The sequence below is a fragment of the Porites lutea genome, chromosome 2 (assembly GCF_958299795.1).
Source record: "Porites lutea chromosome 2, jaPorLute2.1, whole genome shotgun sequence".
NCBI classification, from domain to species: Eukaryota; Metazoa; Cnidaria; class Anthozoa; order Scleractinia; family Poritidae; genus Porites; species Porites lutea.
In genome coordinates this window covers 31,426,524-31,445,918 of record NC_133202.1, presented here as the reverse complement: position 1 = coordinate 31,445,918, position 19,395 = coordinate 31,426,524, and the positions used below count along the sequence as shown (strand labels likewise).

The window sequence follows — 19,395 nt, the reverse complement described above, 5'->3', positions numbered from 1 at the left end:
AGCGAGTAACATTTGTAAAACTTCTGTTTATAGAGCGGTATAAATGACAAACAAGCTATAGTACATGCATAAAGATTGTACTGGAAAAGGCCGCTTTCTCGACGAAGTGGACCGCCGTACACAGCCTAGTTCTACTCACCTTAACTCGCAGCCATATCATAGCGACACGCGTTGGTTTAGACTTATCCTGTATGACCCGTATTTTTAAAAAAATTCTTTGACCTCAGGCGATTAAACGACTGGCAACAAAGAAACACTCGGGTCCATTTAAAATCGACAGAGCTGTAGTTGATTCCAATCGATCAGTCAATCTTCCCTTTAATAAAAGGAAAATCCTTTGTAATTATCCTCGGAAGGGAAAGGATACACAAGAGATTTACAAATGTTTCAGATCGGCGACCTGTCATCGTTCCTGGCTGGAGGGCTGACTTGCATCCGGCGCGGAGATTTGTTTTTTTCATGGTCGGGTTGTAGAGAAGACCAGACTCTATAAAGAATTTTGATGAACAATTCTTTTTCAATTGAGTTCAATTTGTTTAAATTCACTACAGATCCTGGAGGCAAAGGCCCGTATTTTTTGTTTGACATTGGACAAAATCACTTTCCGCTTGATCGTACAGTAATTCCACGGTCACGATGAAGTTCAGTTGAAGTGCTAGTCGATAACAGCTTGTCTCAACTCTGAAGCATTTGACATATTTTGTACCTGACAAAGTAGAGCCGGTACACCCTTTCATAAACTTCTAGCATTTGAATAAGGCGCAATTTTGAATCGCACGCACCCGAAAATATTGACATAGTTCGCGATGTTATTATTTTCCATTGTTACTCCCTTCTGTCAGCGCAAAACCAGCGGGTTGCATATAAATTATCTTCGCAGGAATATTTAGGCTGTACACGTGACCAGCCGATGCCAGGGCCCGCCCCACCCATTTTTTGAGGGAAAAGCCCTGGGGACGAGGTTGGGGTTCCACCTGGTCTTGTTAGAGTCACAGAACCCTTAAAATGATTGTGTTCCGGCTTGTTTGCAAGGAACTTTGCCTTTACTTGAGCTTGATTTCTTTCTTGATTCCGCCTTGGAAACTTGTTCGGTAAGATCCTCCCCGAAGATAAGTTCCGAAGCCTCACCCTCTCTCCAAAACCTTACTCTCATTCTGTATAGTGCCAGAATATTTCGCTAGTTGAGTTACGTCTTTAATATTACAAGATTGAACAGTTTCTTGTCTACACGCTGATTGTTGATTGCCGCTACACCAAGCCCAAGCCAGCAGGGGCTCTTTAAAATAAGGTCTATTGTTGAACGCTCAGTTAAAGAGCCAGGATCGGACTGCAGGTGCTGGAGCAAAAGACATAAAGTTTCATTTGCATCCATACAATTACTCATAGTAAACTGCAAGTTCTTCTCCAAGCACAGCTGGCCAAAGCTATCATTTCCCACGATCGATATCTTTAAGCTGTTGACCGCATGTCCACAACTGAAGAGTACTTCGAGTTGGACGAGTTCGACAGAAAAGGAACTTCGTTTGAAACCAGGGTTTACCATCTCGGGAATATTCCTTTTCCGCATTCTACAGAGCTACCTGATCCACAAGGTCTCCAGTCAGGGTAACAGGGTGTTGTTCTGAGTGATTCACAGAACCTTCACGGAGGGTATGAACGCTAAAAGCACAGCTTCGTGTAGTTCTGCGAGCGCGCGACTGGAAAGCCATCCTATTCATTGGCTCCCTTTAGGGAATTTAGAACAGTCCCAGGACGTTTTCGCGCCTCACCAGTACACTAAACAAAACGGAATATGACTGGCGTGCGTATGGCGCCCTATGGCCTTATAGGGTCATCTTCCTTATTTGGGTTGATGCCTTCCTTTTTAGGAAATGCATTAAAATTGCTTTGTTTTATGTTATTATCTAGGCAAGACCAATTAGTGAATCCAGACTGTAACCACCAATGGCATGGAGGTCTCCGGACTCGTTTTTGCAGACGGGCTGCAGAAAGTATACACCGCTTGCATTCGTTGCGATATTTGACTGAGGACGGGGGCGAGTATTAAAATAGAATGTAACCAGAATGGAGAGCACGGGTAGGTGGGATAAAGCAATTGGTCTATAATCGTCATATTCCCTTGGAATGTCAACCTTAGGTAACGGTGACGGTTGACACGAGTAGGCCGCGAACATGCTGATGGAGATTGAAGCAATATAACATGTTCTTGTACTGTACAGTTCTTGTTGCGTGATAGTGCGGAAGCAAATCAATGTTGATATCTCCCATCGTTATATTATGATCAAGGAGATTTTTCCATCCATGTTTTATAATCAAACATCCGTTCTAAGCGTTATATTGTGCCGAGTAGTAGATATGCTATGTCTGTTGCGTCCTGGTATCTTTAGCCATAGGTGCTAAAGCTGAGGATCCTCGTTTTCCAAGTCATGTAAGTGGACGCCTACACCATCCCCTCGAATTTCATCTCGTTCTCGGAATACACATTTGTAACCAGGATTGCTACATAGTTTAGTAAATAACGGTTATTTTCCATCCAAGTTTTGGTGATAGTAATTCCTGTCGATGTTGAGATACTCCGCGAGTGTGGCTTGTAACTCACCGAAACTTGATACCATAGTCTTTGTGTTCAGGTGAGCGATTCTCAGTTGGTTGGCTCTTGAGAAAAGAGCTTGAAGGTGGACGTCACTATAATTTACAGCATTGCTAGGCGCAGCACTCTTTCCACAGTTGAGATCGTCGTCAACATTTTCATCTTGATTGCACTCTGAAAATGGAAGCTCAGTGAATACACATCGTAGGCAGATCCACACATGGGGTTTAACTCCAGAAAAATTCGTCAGCATTTAACAAATTGAACGAGGTTTAATATAAGCGATGAAGTTTGAAACAACTCAAATGCACTTTTTAAGTGTAATATAAGTTGGTGTCACCGTCGTGGTTGCTTAAGCTCCCTATTGTAACACTGAACTAACGTGTTGATAACTTTTCAAATTGTATGTTTTCAGAATCTCAAAGATTGACAGCATTAACATTAAACATAATTAAAGTAAATAGACACATGAGAGGCATCTGTTACCTGAATATTATACGACTCCATTTATTAGATTATGACCCTCCTGTCACTGAGAAAAGTTCCTTGCCAGTGAAAGCCAAAGTTTGATTTGCTGTCACAAGATCAATGCTCCTCTACATAGTTTTAAACAGGTAATCCTCAAACAATTCAAGGGTAGGTCATTTTTCGATCAAGGATCATTTTGTTTTGGACAATGACATCCTGTTAAACTTCATTGATCACGGTAACGACCAACTGATACTAAATGGATAAGAAGATACATTAAATCGGAGAATAAACTCGTTCCTAGTCCATCTAAAAATATTGACCTCGCACTACGCGCTCGGTCATAATAAGGCTTTACGTTGGCCTTGGAGCTCATGATCAGGTATCATCCCACCTGTATGTATGCTCGAACAAAATATTATTGCATAATATTATTTCACATGTTTAGAATTGCTGTCGATTCCTTTACTCTCTTAAGACATATGGCTGTGATAGTGGCTTGTTACCCTATCGTACTATAATACAAACTCTTATCCTAATGTTATAATTTGCCTTTAAATCGTGTTCAATTCAACTTGGGCCGCAACGTTGGCCACGCTTTGTGTGTTCTTTTTTTCTCCCTTCAGGCATGACGCCCGGCCCTGGACAAGGCAGCCACCCAAGCCACGGCTCTATTCTTGTTTCGCAAGGTAGCTAGTTTAATCGCTTAATTCTTTAGTATTATTACTCTAGAGTAAGATTGTTATTGCGATGGTCTGCGGGAAGATCCGTCGTCCGCTTCTGCAAATTGTGTTCACTAATTCCTGTAGATTTTCTCCGGACGACGTTTTCGGGCGAAACAGCATTTCCCATTTTTGGTCTTGGCGCATTCACTGCCTCACTGCTGAATGTGCTGCCCCTATAGAGAGACATTTCCATTGATATATTACTATTATGGTCTTTGGCAAAACGCCGAGAAATGTTTGATAAAATCTTTCGAAAAGCATTCCTGAAATGCTTGCTTCTCCAACAATAGATCAAGGGGTTGGCAAAGGATGATGTGAAAGTCAAAATCTTTACAAGAGCGTTAAAAATACTTTGATGCTTTGATCGAAACGACTCAGAGAAACACTGTGGGCAGGTTTTCTGCAAAAAGTAATAGAAACAAGATGGAAACCAGGAAGCCACGAATACCCCAATGACAATGAATATAGTCATAGTCGCTCGACGTTCATTTCTTTGTTTAGGCATTTTGGAAGTGCCATGACCCAGACTACTTCTGTCACTTAATATCTTTTTGATGTGGGTCTTTGCTATCAGATACAGATAAGTATAGCATGTGACAATCACCAAAAATGGAAAAATAACGTTAGCTATAATGACCATAATACTCCACCAACGAGTCGGGTTGTAGTTGCATTCCTTGTAAGAATCGCTCGAATCCCAGGGAACAAAAGGAAGAGACGAAATCACAAGCGCGTCAAACCACGCAATCAATAAGCCCATTATTACTCGACGGTGTGTGACGACTGTTGTGCTTCTCAGCGGCGTCTTCACCGCAAGCAAGCGCTCTATGCTGATGACAGCAAGGCTAAGAACTGAGGCATAGCCGGTGAGGAAATATGAGAAACGGAAGACATCGCAGACTATGATATCCATGGGATCACCGAAGGAAAACTTTTTTAAAATGTAACTCGGCATAGCCACCATTCCAGCCAGGAGATCTGCGATTGCTAAGCTGAAGATCGATAGATAAGTGACGCTGTGAAGAGCTGGATGGATAAGGATGGCGATGACCACAAGACTGTTGCCAAGCACTGAACCGAATGAGAGAAATGACAAAATCATTACCACTGGCACAACAGGAAGCTCGTCATCACCTCTTGCACCGAGAGGCTTAAAATAGAATGCAGTGCTGTTGTTCATGGTGAGATTATCTGCGGAAAACATCATTTGAGAACACATGTATTAAAAACTCACACTGTTCTGAAAATCAACATCCGTTTAAAAATTGGATTAAAGAGTAATCAGATTTGATTTCGGTTTTGCCAATGAAAAGCTCGCTGAGGTTTTAAAATGAAATTACCCTAGTTGTTTTGGAATCCCAAAAAGTATTAGGCAAGATCTCTTTCTAGTTTGTTGGAATCTGGAAAGTGTAAGTCAGGTTTTCCATCTATTTTGCCTTTCCAAAAGGGGAATTTAGCATATAAAGTTAATTTTGAGACAACTAGCTCAATTTTTAAAAAGGTCATAATAGCAGTTGAACATTGATGCTAGCATTGATGCATTTCCAAAAAGTACCCAACTTGCGCACAGGCAGAAATTTTATTACTATAAATTTCACGTTTGTTCAACCGCAGAGGATTTTTTGACGCCCCCTGTTCGTAAAACTACGCCGTCTAAGACCTGCATCAAACAGGTAACTCTACAACTGCTCCAATTGGTAAGCACTGACAGAGATCATGAACGTGATTGATGTAGTTTTTGCAGACAATCGCTTGTTTCACTCTGGTAGTTATGATGATGACGAGAAACAGTCGCTTTATTTAATTCTAAAAAGGTACGTCTTCTGTAAATCGGTGAATGGCATGCTTCATCGATCGATGTCAACATATTTGTCCACTTATAATGCTTTCTTTTGACCTGGTTTCACGTTCCCCTTATATATTAATCAATATCATTGGTTCCTTGTGGCGTTGCCTAAGCGAGAGCTGGCATTTATTACACCACCCATACCCACTTGGGCTCCGATGGTAGGTAAACCAAGATCAGTTCATCCGTTTAAAGAAACTATATGCGAGGACCACAAGGATGCATCTTTGGGTTTTTGCCTGTGGTGACAATCCTAAACATACATTTAATAATAATACAAACAAAATGTGTTTTTCATCTAAAAAAAATCATGATTAAGCTAACTCGCATAGAAAACAGTAATAACGAGTTTTTTCTTGACAAAATAACACACTAAAAAAGATGATTGGGGTATATTGTTTCCCACACTTGCCAAACGCTTGGGTTATCAGCGGTAAATAACGAGGACGGATATATTTATCTCTGGACATGTATTTCTAAACCTGGAATAATTTTATAATGCGAGAACTCATTTTAAAAGCATCGTCTCCCGTCTTTAATCATTAATTGTGAATATTTTATGAGTTTTGAAATATCTTTTGTAAACACGGCTGGAAAGTGTTTCAAAAAACGTCCAAACCCATTAAAAATTACCAAGACAATGTACAAACATGGCAGTTTGTGTTTTTACCATCCGAACGCTTCGGATCATTAAACGACTAGCACACTGTAGCATGTAAGCCTCTTTCAGGTTACAGGTACTTTGTAATTCATAGTGTTCCCCATGACAGAAGGATATGTATATGCATATGCACAAATGCTTGATTTCCCTTTTTTGAAAATTACAAGCTCGGCACATCAATTCATTTCTTTCTTGTTCCTTTAATTCTTCATTTTTTTGGTGTGTGTGTGATATTGTCTAAATTCGCATATTCAGTGAAATTAGGCAAAGTTTAACAATATATAATGTTCGTATACTCCCAGAGAATTCTGTACAATGCATAACACCATATATAAAATGTTCTAGTCAAGAATGCGATATCTGATGAATCAAATTAACTTTTTTAAAGCTGATATCAGGTTTTGAAACGCCATAAACCTCTTATTCAGGGGAAAAGAATTGATGTGGGTATTTTAAAAGACATTTTTAGTATACTTTAAAAAAAAAAATCCGGCTGTATTCCTACCAACGAAAGTAGATACTTAACGCTGCCATAGGGTTTTCCACACATGGTTTACTTACAAACACAGTTTTTCCTCTGAGTACGCTGTTAGCGCAACATTTTCGGCCGTCAAGGACAACGGATTGCCCTTGTCACTAATATAGATATACTTAATTTCGGTTTCGAGGTTTCTTGATTAATTTACCATCAATGAAAACTCCATAAACGTCCTTTAAAAACGTAAGGATTCTGTTTCTGAGTAAAGGGAAAAAACGTCTGGCTAGAGTACGCTTTTATGTATTTTGAACAAGATTAATTTGAATTACCTTTCTTCGTGACAAGCTGAGCAAGATGGCGACCAGAAGTAGAATCCGAGAAAGAGATCTGACTTTTTTGAATGTGCGTTGACAATCCATGCTAGTTGCTAGTTTTGATAAGCTTGAATTTTTTTCTTTTGCTAATCATCTTTTTAGGTAAATAGAATTTTTGTCACCTATTTGCCATTATTTACACAGGTTCACCTCGAGGTAATGGATTTTCTTGGTTCGTAATATTCCTCATCGCTAAAATATGTAAGATTTTTTAAACAGTAAATAAAAGTGAATACATTAAGGCATAACTTAGAGGTTGTTTTGCATTAGATTTAACTTTTGCTGTTTGGGTATGACAACCAGGCAGTGAAATTTGTGTTTCTATTTCCTCTTAACAGTATCTCAATATTTACATTTATTTTTATCTCATTTTCGAGATCGGTGGTTAACTTTATTATTCACTGGAAATAAAAATTAAGAAATGATTTCACGGTTTCTATGATCATTAATATCAAGCGAGAACATATGTCATGTTTTCGGTAATTTAAGTATTCCTATTCCAATCACTGAATTTCTTGAATCATTTTTAAAGCAAAAAATCTATCATTGTAATAATTTTTAGGGAAACTTTCAAGGGTGAAACTTTGGAGACGCTGTAAAATCATTTCGGGCCCTTTCACACCCCCATCATCTGCAAATTGAAGAAAAGCTTAGAATGTTATTGGGTCGGCGAAAGGCGAGAGAAGATAAATGAATGTCTTTAAAAAAGCGAAATGTGACAAAATATTTGACCTAATAGTGAAACATTACTTGTCTATTTACATATGTCACCTTTTTTCAAATAAATGGTTGAATGGCCGCCTGAAATGAGAGAAGGTAGCTCGTTCGATCATCAGCTTCGTCCGAATCATTACTATAATCACATGTCTTGGTCTTTGTTTCGCTTTGGGAAGGGTCTGTACAAAGAAGAATATAGGTGTCCCGGAAAAAAGCTAGATTGAGATAGTAATACAGGAAATTGCAAATATTATGTATTTGAAAAAGCATCACTTTGCTTTGGGAAGGGTCTGTACAAAGAAGAATATAGGTGTCCCGGAAAAAAGCTAGATTGAGATAGTAATACAGGAAATTGCAAATATTATGTATTTGAAAAAGCATCACTTTGCTTACAAACAATGGTACATTTCGAAACTCATGTTTACACAGTTGAACCTCGAAGCAGTCTGATTTCCTCTTCTGTTGGACGTGCTGTATAAACTATCCCCTCTACCGACCCGCTAAATCTTAAACCCACATAAGTAAAAAAGTTCATAATTTTCTTGGAGTGAAACAAAAATGGTTCATTAAACTAAACGTCTTAGAACTAAAAAAAGGACCTATTTCAAATGAAAAAAAGAAGCGGAGTTTCCATGTAAAGCAATTAAGCTTCTTTTCCGGAATACTCAATTTCGCGATCGTAAACTAATTAACACACTTTGCAGTTTTTACCTCCCATCTGCATTCAAATTATATGACAATAGAAATAAAAATTGAATGGAAGTAGACCAACATACTACGCTAAAATTGGTAACTCTTATGGACAATTTGGACACTGAAAATTCCGAGCTCAAATACTTAACTTTGACCAGCAGAACGAAATTTGAATTTTTTTTAGTTTATTGCAGGCAATGGGCAAGAAGACTTTTAATGCAGGGTTGAAGAGACAACTGACGATATGTCAACCCTTCCAAAACAGAAAACTTTGTGAGGGGAGATCTGAAATGACTTGTTTTCTGTTAATCACGAAGCATTCAAAAGGGAGGTAAACTACGAGCAGATTAATTATTTTGCATTTTTCTCCGTTTCAGGTAAAAAATATATTTAATTATATACTTACATAGTAATTCAAAAACTCTCTGTATACAGGTGAATTGTTGTCACTAAGTCATCAATGCAGTAAACAGTAATGAAATCGGTAATACAGAACATACCGGTAAAACAGAAAATAAATTAATATGTCGACCCTGTTTCTCAAAGGCAGTGTTTGCCATCCTCTAGTCAGTAGTTAGTAGCTGGTAAAATCAGCACAAATAGATTTCCCCACAAGAATGAAGTTTTTCGAAAACTGGTCACTTCCCCATCTGCTATTGGCAAAATCGTAAGAATTTTCTTACGATTTCCATGTAGACTTCGCCCAAAACAAACTAAAATCATCATTTGGATGCGTAGCGTTCCAAACAACTGATTTCATAAATGGCATAAACCATCTGTGCCGCAGGAATCAGAAAATACAACATTTGTGGCTGTACACAAACTCTCTTACATCTAGTAGAAAGGAAATCAAAATAACAGTGAATTTTTACTGTAATTCGGAGTTACCATTTCATTTTCCATTTCTTATTTATTTTTCTTAGCAATTTCAATTCAGTCTACTAAAACGGATGTGCAAAATAACGTCAAGAAGACCTTGTCAAGTTGATTTCGAAACGACGTCTGAGCTGTCTTCCTTTGGATCATTTTGCAGAAGTTTAATTGGAAAACAAATCACTTGTTTCTCCAGAGCCCAGAGCAAAAAAAAAAAAGAAAAGGGAAATGATAGTACAGTCACACACACAAACAATTATAAAAAACATGATAGTAAATTAGGAGATATCGGGATGAACCCTTTTTACCTACCTAGGAAAAGCAGTAGATTTTTTTGCTTCAGCTGTTTTTATTAGAAAAATTGGGGGTACCATGATTTTTTTTTTTTTGAAAAATCGCTTAAATATGTCTCTTTTGCTCAAATGATTGTTGTAAATACAATATCTGAAAATGAAACAAAATTTAAAGGACTCTGAAAACGCATTCACTTTGTTAAGAATACTATTTCATTCATTCTTTTTTCTTTGTAATTTGTAGAGTCAAATGAGTCCCTGAATTTTGTAGTTCATCCAACTGGGGGGTCTAGCTTTCATTCAAATATCAATCATCTGAATAGTCTACTCAAGGAAATGTTCCAGCTACAAACGGCACGATGTCTGCCATTAAAAAAATAACTAAACAACGAAACAAATGGCCTGTTATTGCCATACTCATAAATCTTTTAGGAAATGAAGCATAAATGTTCGTTGTGTTTATAAAACATTCTTTTCTAAACTAAAGGAAAATAGAATTTAAACTTGGGGTAAGATTTAACCGACCTGTTGGCTTCATTCTAGAGCTTTTAAGAATAATCTAGGTGCACTTGGAATGGTGCTTATTTGAGTGTGAGGAGGTAAAATGTTTGAACTTGACATGGTGTCCCTGGTAACATTTGTAGCTTAAAGAAGCTGATGTTCGCGGCCAAGTGTCTGGCCAAATGTGATCTACCCCACAACTGATCATGATAGGAACAACCTAGGAAGCGATGTTCAACGGTTCGAGATTTTGATGAATGCTTTGTCAAAAGGAGTGAAGCCAGGTTCTCTACAGAATGACATGAAATGAAGTCTTTTAGTGTGAAACCAACACTATACCCTTAATTATTAAATGACTTCAAGCTAAATTCAAATTTTGCATCTTGCATTTCAAGTACGTAGGACATGTGTTCATGTTCTGTTCAAATATCGCACCCTAACTATCCGGTTCGTTTTTTTTCTTTTTATTCTTTTTATCAGTTAACTTTGTTTAAAACGAACTTGGATACCAGCGCGTCGGACAATTTTCCCTTGTATTTTCGGTTAGAAAGGATTAAACTTCTTTTTGAAAGCCATTTTGTGTTAATTGGAGGGGTATTTGTCATTTCTTTATAATAATTGAAGCGTGGATAGAATTGCATAAAAAAGAAGAAAAAAATCTCGCCTGGATGTTGTGTCCATATTTCTCGTCTTATACACTTCTTTGAATAGAATCTTTCCATTCCTATCAATCCTAACAGTTCTAATCTGCGGGACTTTAACCGAAAAGCGTCAGTTGTTTTGTTCTAGTTTATTGCAATTACAACCCCAGGGTAGAATGATATCCCTTCGCCTATGAATGGATGAATGGTATGGTTTCAATTGAATATTAAATACAAGAGCGCAGCGCACATGCGATTGTGTTTTATTGTTTTCCTGTTCGATAACTGGGTGTGTATAATAAAAACTTGTAGCGTCCGTAAAATAGAAGTTAATTAAAACAATCTTTAATGAATATTCAGGCATGATACGTGTATTGTAAATGCTTCTAATTGAGCGCCAGTAAATTTGCTCGTTTGTCTCACTTGCACCCAAGACTATTGTTTTCTGATCCGCAGGGTTCTCATTACTTATGGACGATTCATCCGCAATTTTGCAGTTGTCACGAATAATACATATTGTAGTTATGCTTTACACGACATGAACTGGTAAATAAAATCTAAAGTTCAGCTGTTGTGGTCAGATATGCCGCACGAATAGCCACACGTTTCTTACTTTCAGGCACCAAATCAAGAAGGCGTTCTTAATCGATCGTTTTGTAATAAATCCTGTCGCTCATATTAACAAGTCAGTTTGTTGGGTTTTAGGTGAATGAAAAAAGCAGAACGGATCGACTTACCTTTGATCAAAAACTGCGTCAACCCTTCAAGGCATATGATGATGTTTCACGCAAGCGTTCTATAGACCGTTTACTAGTCTCAGCTTATATCGTTTTTGGCTCTCTATTTATAGACGGAATTTATTTATCCGAGTTTTTTTTCCTCATAATTAAGCTGTAGGGGAGCAGACGTCTGTGTACCTAGACAAATTACGGATAACAATTTCTGCTCAGATATTTGCCGGTCCTGACATCACAATGACGGATCTTTGTCGATCATGAGGAAACCTCCTCGAGTCTTCTCTATTTGTTTTAGTTGAACTTTAACAAAGAAAACAGACAATAAACGATTTTTTGCATGATAGCATCTTTTTGTACTTAAATTTTCCGTAGCATGATAACATGGCATTTGAACGACATTTTAGTAATATATCATATTACTGATTTTTCGCTGTTTGGCAGGATGAACGATAAAAAGTTTTACATATAGATTACTAAAAGCTAACGGTAGTTCCTCAAACTTTAGTTCCCTTTTGCTTTGTATTTTATCGCTTAATTTACATACATGTGAGATAATAAGGTAAATAATATAAAAACACAATAAAATAAATTAAAAATCCAGAATATTCTGCACAAATGAAGAGCGTTTCAAACTTGACAAAATCGTCGTCACAGAAACTTAATTTGTTTCTCGAGAAGTATCAAATATTGAAATAATTTATCGGCTGTTTAAAAAGTATTTCAAAAAGGAGAATTCCTTGAAGTTTCTTTCAGTTTATCCAAAATAAAATTCAATTGATTTGTTAAAGTTTCCGTTTGTGCCCAACAAAATACAGTTGATTTATAATTAAAAGTTCCCGTTTGTGAAAAATAGAACGCGATTAATTGGTTAAAATTTCCGCTTCGTGCCAGATAAAATTAAAGAATTGACCGTCTTAAAATCTGACTTAAGGTAATTCCCTCGTTTTGCACTACGCACCCTCTACTGCGCATACTATTGTGACATCTAAGATGGCGGCAGTTCTTCCCACTAGCGCTAAAAGAACAAACAAGGGCCTCTTTTGCAGAGCTAAAACTTTTATTCGCAATAATAATGCCGCAGATCGTCTGACAGCTTCCTGGTTTTCTATCGAAAAACAAGAAAATGAAAGAAATGGGCATGATCCCGAAGTTCACTTCGCGGCCGTCGAGTTAAGGGAATTATCAAAATGTCCTGGCTGAGGCTTTGGATTATGGGGGGCGGTGAAGCCTGAGGGACAGCTCTACGGCTCTCCAGCTGCATTAACGGGTCAGTATCTGGCCTGGGATCGCTACTGTGCATATGTTGTTCAAACTCCGAGAGTGGAGAGACGAACATTTCTGGAACAAACAAGACCCACCGTAGAACCAGAATCAGGCGAGGGAAACCAGTCTTTGATCTAAACACGAAGTTTGCTGCTGGATTCACATTTTGCTGTGTATAGAAACCAAACAAGCGAGCACATGAAGAACAGGAATCAATAGTCTTTTCTTCAAGTTTCTTTGTCAAGCATTATTGTGCAAAAGCCAAAAAATCGAAATTGGAATTAAACAGATCCCCGGCACTACAAAATAGTCTAAAATAAAGATTCATAACTCCAAAATCTCATCAAATCTTGACTTACCTCATTCCTTGGTATTTATTGTACTCTTTTCAAGTTTGAATTTCTGTGTTGGCGATATGAAACAGATAAAAACAACCGAAAACAAGCTTGATCTCGAGTGCATACTTCGAACACGATGGGCATTATTTTGTATCTCGCCCCAGTCTCCACCGCGCAAATTATCCATCCTGACTGCGCCTCAAAACCATGTCCACTTTTCACAGCAGTTTGTGAGGAAACAAGCACGGTGACCCCTAATTTTTTTCCCAGATATTTGCTAAGAAGAGTCTAATAAAGAACATATTTGAAGAAGAGAAAAAGTTTGATAGTAGAACATGATTTTTTTTAGAAAATAGTTTCGTATTTGGTGTATTTGGGTCAAGGCGAGGATTCAAGCTAACCACGGAATTGTCCGAAAAAGTGCAATATCACCGCAACCAGGCAATCAAAAACGAATTAAGTGAACAAAGCTACTTATTTGAATAAAAGAAGCTTTATGTTCAAGTTAATTTTTTTTGTGTTTCAAGTAACAGACTTAATTCTGTGAGAAAGGGATTCGAATTTTTAACGCGCGACTAGTAAAATACCCCTGTTTAAGAGCCTGCTGACGCGTAAACAAGCACGGTGACCCCATCTTTTACATGAATTTTTTTAATTTTCATATCATGAATGTTGATTATGCCAATTTTCAAAAAAAGTTGGATAGTAGAACAATTTCAAGGGAATTACCTTAAAATCCTTCTTCACTGAATGGAGTTCACACGTCGGTTTGATGGATATTGCTGGTCGTGAAAATTGTTGGCACTTTGTTGCACCACACAACACACCCAGACGGTTAGCTGCATCTCGCCCTTCCGCCCATTTGCTATGATAAGACAACTTTGATGCACGAGGGACAGTTTTGTCTCAGTCGTATAGCTTAATGTTGTTTAAGGACGTTGATCTGTTTTAATTAAAATAGATTGATCACTTTTTTGATGGCTTAATTTATTCACGTTCAGTGCTACGCTGGACTAGATTGTTAGGCACACAACCAAAATCTTCGTCAGACCTTCTTTGAAATGTCTTCCACATCTAGTATACCCCGATTGATGGTTTCAAAATAAGTATTTGTGCATATGAGAGAGAGCAATGAATATTTTCACTGATGTACTAATCTACGTTACTCATCTATCTACCGACTATTTGTATTTTATTGTTTGACTTAATATTAAAGCAGACGTATTTTAATTTTATAATATTAACTTTCGAGTTTCCAAAGCTCTCGCTTTTAAACGAGGCCAAGTTCAAAACCTCTCTTGTGAACACGTAGCCTCCCACGCAGACGATCTTAGGGGTTCGTCACGCGTTCCTGCCACACGACGAACGAACCCCTATTAAAGAACGTCTGCGTAAGAGGCTAGTGAAAACGAGCCTTTTTTCCATGAGAATTTTACAAAAAAGTCATTTTAGTTCAGCGTCTTTGCAATTAGCCTCACTCTGAAGCAGAGGCTTAGGCAACTACTAACTATATTAACCTATTCGGATAATTATTGCAATGAAAAACGAAGGCTTTTCAGCAACAGAAAATTAGCTTATTAATTACCTGACGTCATTAAGGTCATTTGACTCATTATTCTAAAAGGCTGCCATAATGAATCCGATATAATGGGCATTATTTCAATATGGAAAAAACAATTTTGCCTCAGGTCAAAGTTAATCGAAGTAAATAATTAAAAATATGCAACGCTCATTTTCATTTCAATTCAACGTTGTCACGTTTCAAAATCTATGTTTCGATGAAAATGGTTTAAATGAGATGGTTGCTAAAAAAAAAAACTTGACGTGGCGAGAACAAACTGATCCACCTTAGATTTGGCAGATTAACCAAGAGAGAGAGAGAGAGAGAGAGAGGGGGGGTGGGGTGGGGGTGTGGTGGGTATATGGGTATATGGGGGGAGGTGTGGTGATTATATTGGTTCAAGCAAAAAAATAAATTTCAGTATATAACTTATGTATTATTTATCTCGTGTAACATTACTTCATGTTAGCACGAAAAAAACACTGCTAGCGATTCAATTGAGTGTTCCTCTGATTATGTTCATAATTTTAAAGTCTTAATTATATAAATCACTAAAGTAAATCCAAACCTTGGCTTTGGCCGGATTTAATAACCGGTAAAGTTCACAACAAGCTAGTGCTCGTAAGATCGAGAAATGTTAACGACGTTCTGCTATGGGCTACGACATCAATATTTGCGCTCTATGTGACGAAAATATCCAGAATCAAATGAAATTTGCCAAAAAAAACCAGTTGCAACGATGTCTATATATATTATGATTATCAAAACAGCTAATAATAAGCTTGGATGGAATTAAGCGTACAGATTAGTTGAGAAAAAAAAAACAGCTGCCTATAAAACTGACTAACTTTAATTCCCCATTGAAACCTCATTTTGAATGAGCGGTGATTTCAACCTTATGCCTTTCGTACTAACTGTACGTACTAAGCCTGTTAGTACGTACGAGCGGTGTGGCGAGTGGTGTGCGTTTTGCATGGTAAAATATTAGGGTGGGGAAGAAAATTCCTAGAGGGCGCCGGCACTTATTTGTTTTTAGATCTCGCCTTTACTCGTAGAGGTTTGTCTCTGTTTTCTCTTGTTTTCCCCCTCTCCTCCCTAAGCCAACATCTACTATTCGATCCAAAATTGAACGTAGAAGAAGAACCACTTTGTGGGTATGTTACCAGTTAATAGTTATGGCGTATTTATTTCTATTTAGACATCTTATCAACCAGATTTTTCAGATACTCACCAATCACCCGTTCAACGAAGTTTGTACCGTGTCTAGTCAGTCATTTCTCCATGGCACGTTTTTTGTGATTTAAATCGCATTCTATTTAGATCCTGTGATTTTATAATTGATTACCATGTGCTCATTTTCCCACGATTCGTTTTAAAAGATTCGATTAAATCAGAACAGGCGACTTCTTCAATCAAGTTCCCTTAACGGCTATAATTTCGGGAATCATTCATTTAGTAGAAGCCAAATTTTCCTCGGTTTAGAATGAAAAAGACCTAGGATTACTAGCCTCTACCTTGGTATACATCTCTGATGTGATAGGGAACACAAAGTGAACTCGCGTTCTTCACGTTTTTCTCTCTAGATCGACATAATGCACTTCGATGCTTACACTGAATAAAGACCATTGTCGGCAACAAATGCGAAAGTTTGTTTAAGTCTAGAGAAACAACCACTCAAAACAAAAAAGAGAATATAATGCAAGTTAAGAGAAACCATTTTGACTTCGAAGTCCACCTCTTTTTTGATCAGTTTTTTACCAGTAACTGAGCAACTTAATTTATAGAGAAACCATTATATTTTGAGGTTATTGCACATCTTAATTGAAGCGCTACCACACTTACACCACTAGCAGAGGTTGGAAAGTAAAACAGAATCCCACTTTCCAATTTAAAGGTAACTGTAATCTTCTTTGTTATAAGAGAGTATTTTAACGACAACCCTAATCGTAATAAGGTCTTAGCGAGTACAGAGCAATTAAGGCCTCCGTGATATCGGACGCGCATATTCTGCGCACTAAAAAGTTGCTGCTAGTGATAACTTTCTGTCGACCATCATTTTATTGAGATGGAAAAGTTTAAAGGTTTTCTCTGCTGAAAAACTTTAAAAAACGCAAATATATAAAATGTGAATTAAAATGATTTACCTAGTGAGCTTTTCCAACTTCTTTCCTCTTAAGACTGCTAGCGAAACCCGAAATAGTTGGTGTACGTGTCATGGCGAACACAAAATGCTTATCAGCTCAGGCTGCTATTTAGTACTAATGGGCGTTTTAATTCATATTAAATTGTTCCTACTTCTGCATAACTTATCTTAAGCTACTTTAAATTACCAATAAGTTAGCGGCATGGTTAACATAACACATCCTGTTATTCGTCTGAAGATTAAATGGCCCCAAGGAGGAAAAAGGAATCGTGGTTTCTATTTCAGTCTTGCCGCTGTTTCTTAAACACTTTATCTGACAACAAAGGACTGGTCTAACTTTTCTGGAAAGTTCTTTACTATTAAACACAAGAAGCAAGCGAATCGAAAAAACATTAAGTAATGAAGCTAACACCATTAAATTTTCTACCATGCGTGATTGCTTTCGTAAAAGGTTTAAATGGGAATCTTCGGCAGCACCTACTTTCGAAATGTAAAATTTCGAGGCTCTCAGTAGCAGTGGTGATTTTTGGCACATTATAATTTGGTGAAATAATTTTCATTTTATTGTATGTTGTTCAGTATTACTCATTTATCATTTTTAATAACAAAAGGGGGTTGCGATGACTTCGACGTCGGAAATACGCTATTGGGGTAAACAACAACTTTTAGTGTGGGTAATATTGCAGCCAGGATCGTTAGGCTTTCATTTCCGCACCAAACTGAATTATTGCTAATGGAAAACCGATAATGCTTTCAAGGCCAATACTAGGTAGAATAAAGATCGATTTAAACATCATATGTCAGGCTTCATAACCGTTGCATTTTATTAACTCTGAAGTAAACTTCGAATTTACCAGATAAAATGACTTTTCTCGCATGTACCTTAGGCACAGTTCCAGGGAGCGCTCCGTTTGTGCCTGCTTAGCTTGATCTGCCTAAGTCATAAGAAATATAGTTACAAGATTCCGAGAAAAGCACAAGCGGTGATGGAGAAAAATAAAAAAAACAATTAAAAAAAAAAAAAAAGAAAGAAAAGTTAGCATCTTACTAGTCTTCTTGAAGTGACTGGATTAGTCCACATGCGAATAGTCTTAACAGATATCTGTGTAGACAACAAAGGATTGTTAAGGGGCACCCAGCCACTTTTACCTGTAAAATAACTGTTCGAAGGAGCAATATTGCCTAGAAATTTCTAAAGCTAGAGTAAAGCTAAACATTTCTGGATAACCGTTCCATTTGTCTAAAATATTCCGAGGTTTTAGCTTAACTACGAGTTTTCGGAGGTTGTGTTATTCACATTTCAATACCAAGATATTGCGATTATTGTTAAAAAAAGGTCTCCTAAAACTTTCGGTATAGAGACAAAACGTTCCCTATAGTTTTCAAACAAAAGTAAGGCTACTTCTGCAATCATGTCCTCGAACTTTCGCCCGGACCCATAAGGGTAGCTAACACGTTCGGATAAGACGAACATGAAAGCCACTTGAAAGTTCCCCTAAGACATCCGAAGATAAATAGTTTTTAGTACAACTCCAAATTAACCAAAAAGACTTCTAAACCATAGAGAAAACCATCTGGCGTATTTGGAAACACCCGGTCGTTGGGTGCCCCTGATTGTTTTAAGTTGCTGTTTTAAAAGTCACAAATGGCAGTCAACCCAGATGTGGGCAGAACATTTAATAGGCTCGACTTTCTTGCTTGCTAACAATTGTCTTTGCTGAGGCGAGCTTCTTTCGTGAAGAGAGCAATACTGAGCAATAACTGTTTGCTTACCAGGCTTGTGACGCCCGCTTCCTGCGGTGCGACGGTCATTCGTAAAAGAAGGCGCAAAAGCAAGTGCGCATCGAAAATTGGCAAATTGGTTCAATGACCGGAAATGGATTATTGAGTGAGCTGCGATAATATCAAATGTCGGAATGAAAGAAACGCCGAAATAATATGCCTCGGACCTGTTTTGTACTTATCTTGATAAACGTTTCATGAATTGACAAGGAGTAATATAACTATTGTGAGTCGAAGCAGGCTGTCTACCATTAGTAGAATATTTAATTGTACCTGGCCTGCCACGGAGACGTGGAGGCGTTTTAAGGGAAGTCGTATTTCCTCCCTCCGCAGCTGCAACCAAAATTCCATTTCCACTGGTTATTCATGTGGTAATGTGACGAGTATTAACCTACAATTAACTAATTATATTAGATAAGCGTTTTACAACCACCCGTGAATTCTGCCTTGAGACTGCAGTAGTATGGACTCTGTCCAATGGTAGCATTAAGCGCAGACATCCATTTGTCAATCATTGACTGAGCTGCGAACACGTGCCTTTCTACTCTGCTCACCCTTTCCCGCCCGTGGGCCGCATTAGGTGGGAAGAGCCTCGGTCATCTCATCCCTTCAATGTAAATTAATTGACGCTTTGCGCTTCTAGCCAAAAATTAACTACATGTAGTTATGTACTTGAATGGTTGTTTTTCGTTAGTCTCAAGTCTTGGGATT

The 19,395-nt window shown here is 37.8% G+C and overlaps 1 protein-coding gene across 1 annotated transcript; it reads right to left on the bottom strand.

Moving 5' to 3' along the window:
* Positions 1-3,070: 3,070 nt before the first annotated feature.
* On the bottom strand, positions 3,071-11,733 carry LOC140926841 (alpha-1A adrenergic receptor-like). The gene is made up of 2 exons (XM_073376520.1): positions 11,598-11,733; positions 3,071-4,974 (listed from the first exon to the last, which is right to left on the bottom strand). The coding sequence occupies exon 2, from the start codon at positions 4,961-4,963 to the stop codon at positions 3,782-3,784; it is 1,182 nt and encodes a 393-aa protein (XP_073232621.1). The 5' UTR covers positions 4,964-4,974; positions 11,598-11,733; the 3' UTR covers positions 3,071-3,781.
* Positions 11,734-19,395: the final 7,662 nt, after the last annotated feature.